We start from the raw sequence: 3,106 nt of genomic DNA, 5'->3' as shown, positions 1-3,106 counted from the left end.
ACACCTCCCAAATCCACTTCATATTCAGTCCAATAGATACTATACTGTCTGTGTCCGTTTTAGATCTATGATTCACTCAACATTGAGTAAAGAGTTTGCCTCTCCGTTCGTGAAATTAAATAATTCCAGAATAATAGATTATACTCAGATAATTTAATCTCAAAATATGAAATTTCATCCAAAGCGCTATATATCCATTTTCAGAAAAGTTTGTAAATGAGATTTTATTGTTGAAATAAAATATGAAAGAAATAGGTGTATTTTTTCATTATCTAATCATGGCATGGGGTTGTTCAATGACATACATGTATTTGTTTATCTTTTATCACTTTGTGGTTTCACTTCAAAGAGACAAATAATCATGCTTTTTTAAAATGCTATATATCTGCCTCACTCTCAGAAATAAGTAGTACTGCTAGGTTGTACACAGTGAAATGTAACATAACTACATTTTTAATAAAGGACTGTACAAATGATACATTTGTGATATCAATATTTAAAAAATGTTCAAAAAATAATTCAATAGAGTAATATGTTATCTGTATGTAAAACATTTACATTTGACATTTTTGTCATTTAGCAGATGCTCTTATCCAGAATGATTTAACAGTAAGTACCTTCATCTTTAAGATAACTAGGTGAGACAACCACATATCACAATCAATCAATCAATCAAATGTACAGGATATGAACATTCCATTCCAGCTAAACAAGGATGGATATATAGCGTTTTGAGAAAAAAAACACATTTAAAATCCAATAATCCAGAGAACAGTCATATTTTACACACACGTGATGGTGCCAGTACGGAATCCTTTTTTTAATGAAAAAAAAACACAAATGTGGGAAAATATATGAATATAACGTTTTGGAAATAAACTCTTCATATGTATTTTCTTCCTTTTCTTTCTTTTTACAAATGTCATTGAACCGCTTTCCTCTTTTTGTGCGCAACGAGTAGACGTTACAATCAGAAGTTGTAGTTTTTCGATAGTTTTTTGTATTGTTTCAGTGCTACAAAGCTTGGTGTGATTTAGGACAGAAACCCTCGCGTCGTAGTCGCAACGCGGCGCGCGTGTCTCGTGGATGGCAATGCATGAATTCAGAACATTGTATTTGAATGACACTTCTAGCATGGGAATACGATACCTCGCAGATATTTACAATATCGAATATGCTAGACAGGAGCAGCTTACACAGCATATGCAAATATACTTCCTGTCTCTCTCCACGTCTCACTGTATATGTGCCGTAGGCTATTCTGTTTCTAATTCACACCGTAGGCTAGAGACTGTCCCTGAAAATAACATGTTTATTTTTTCTGTTTCATTAACTCATTGGAAGTTAACGCTAACACTTTACGACGAAATGTCTCACGGTCTGTGGAATTTGCATCTTATGATCTTAGTGAAAGCACTTTGGAAGTCTTTGTTAAAGTAGGCATAAATTATGGGGTTGAGGAGAGAGTTTGAATAGCCCAGCCAGTTAATGACGGCGCCCAGCCATTCTGGCATGTAACAACTCTCCGCACAGAAAGGCAAGACCAGCGCCACGATGAAAAAGGGCAGCCAGCAGAAAATAAAAGTGCCCATGATGATACCGAGCGTCTTTACCGTTTTCCTCTCCCTGGACAGAGCTATTTTCCTCTTAGCCTCCGTGTTCTTTTCGTTCCTGTTCTCAAACCCTTGTGAGGACTGTGGAGTGTTGGGGAGAGGAAGGTGGTTCTTAGAATTGTTGGTCACTTCTATGATCTCCAACGACTCGCCGTCCTCCCCGTGCTTCACCGAGCCGTTTACGCACGGTGAGTTGAATGTAGGTTCCACACTGCGCTTCCAATTCTTGCCCCCCGCCTCTCCATTAATCTTCTTGTGGAAAATAGCCGGCGACACGGCCAAGCACTTGTCCGTCACTTTTACCTTTTCCGATTTCTTCACAGTTTTCCAAACCTGGAACCTGGCTGCCTTGAATATCCGCCCGTAGAGGACCAGCATGAGGATAAGTGGGATGTAAAATGCTCCGAACGTGGAGTAGATGGTATAACCCGGGTCCTGACTGATGGTGCAGGCGTCCGGGTTCGCCCTGTCCTCGGCTTTCCTCCAGCCTAACATTGGAGGGATGGAGATTGAGAACCCAATCAGCCAAGTCACGCTGATTAACATCACGGCTCGCCTGGGTGTCCTTTTGTTCACATAGTCTATGGGGTCCGTGATAGCCCAGTACCTGTCCAGGGCAATTGCGCACAGATGCAGAATGGACGACGTGCAGCACAACACATCCAGGGAGATGAATATATCACATATCTCCTGTCCCAGAGTCCATTTGTTCAGGACTTGGTAGAGGGCTGCCATGGGTAGTACCAGAACTGATACCATGAGGTCTGTAACGGCTAGCGAGCCGATCAGATAGTTGGCCACATTCTGGAGCGACCTCTCCAGCGCAATGGCGGCGACGACGCACGCGTTGCCGAATATGGAACAGAGGATGAGCGCACCGAGCAGCAGAGAGGTGACCACCTGGTAACTCAGCTCCACCTCAAGCACACTTCTAGACCCCGTTGCATTCTCATTGTCTCCCCAGTTTGGAATGACATCCACGACGTCGGGGAAGTCTGTGGTCGAATTGCTGTTGTCACTGACGTTGTTTATAAAATCCATAGTGCGTCAGGGGCATGGGACACCCGATAGGCGCGTCCGGTAGGACTGGACAAGGTAACCAAATGGGGAACCTGGAGGCTCAGTCAGTCCCTCGTGCTGGCGCCGGTGTGAGTTCTACCGGGGTCCATCGGAGTTCCTGTGCCTGTTCCCTCGTTCCGAGGACGCATGACGCGTACTGGTACCAGTGTGTGTGTGCGCATGTGTTTGTTGACGGTCGGGGCGCTCACTGGTCCTGCAAATGATCTGCGTCTGGTGACGACGTGAATTCATTTATAAGCTACCAGCAGCAGTAGGTATACGTCAGACGGCCATTGCATGAGGTCGCCGCGGAGTTCTGTTTCTCTGCTCTCCCTTGCGGAGTCCTTTCGATAGCTGCATATTAAAGAGAAAGAGAGGAGATTCTCCCTCTTCTGTTTCTTTTCTACTTTAAAAATATATATTTTCTCAATTTT

The 3,106-nt window shown here is 43.4% G+C and overlaps 1 protein-coding gene across 1 annotated transcript; it reads right to left on the bottom strand.

Annotated features, from left to right (window-relative positions):
- Window positions 1–276: 276 nt before the first annotated feature.
- On the bottom strand, window positions 277–2,866 carry LOC124035278 (5-hydroxytryptamine receptor 1A-alpha-like). The gene has a single exon (XM_046348731.1). The coding sequence runs from the start codon at window positions 2,652–2,654 to the stop codon at window positions 1,374–1,376; it is 1,281 nt and encodes a 426-aa protein (XP_046204687.1). The 5' UTR covers window positions 2,655–2,866; the 3' UTR covers window positions 277–1,373.
- Window positions 2,867–3,106: the final 240 nt, after the last annotated feature.

The sequence above is a fragment of the Oncorhynchus gorbuscha genome, linkage group LG05, assembly GCF_021184085.1.
Source record: "Oncorhynchus gorbuscha isolate QuinsamMale2020 ecotype Even-year linkage group LG05, OgorEven_v1.0, whole genome shotgun sequence".
Lineage (NCBI taxonomy): Eukaryota > Metazoa > Chordata > Actinopteri > Salmoniformes > Salmonidae > Oncorhynchus > Oncorhynchus gorbuscha.
This window is presented reverse-complemented; position numbering and strand designations above follow the sequence as displayed.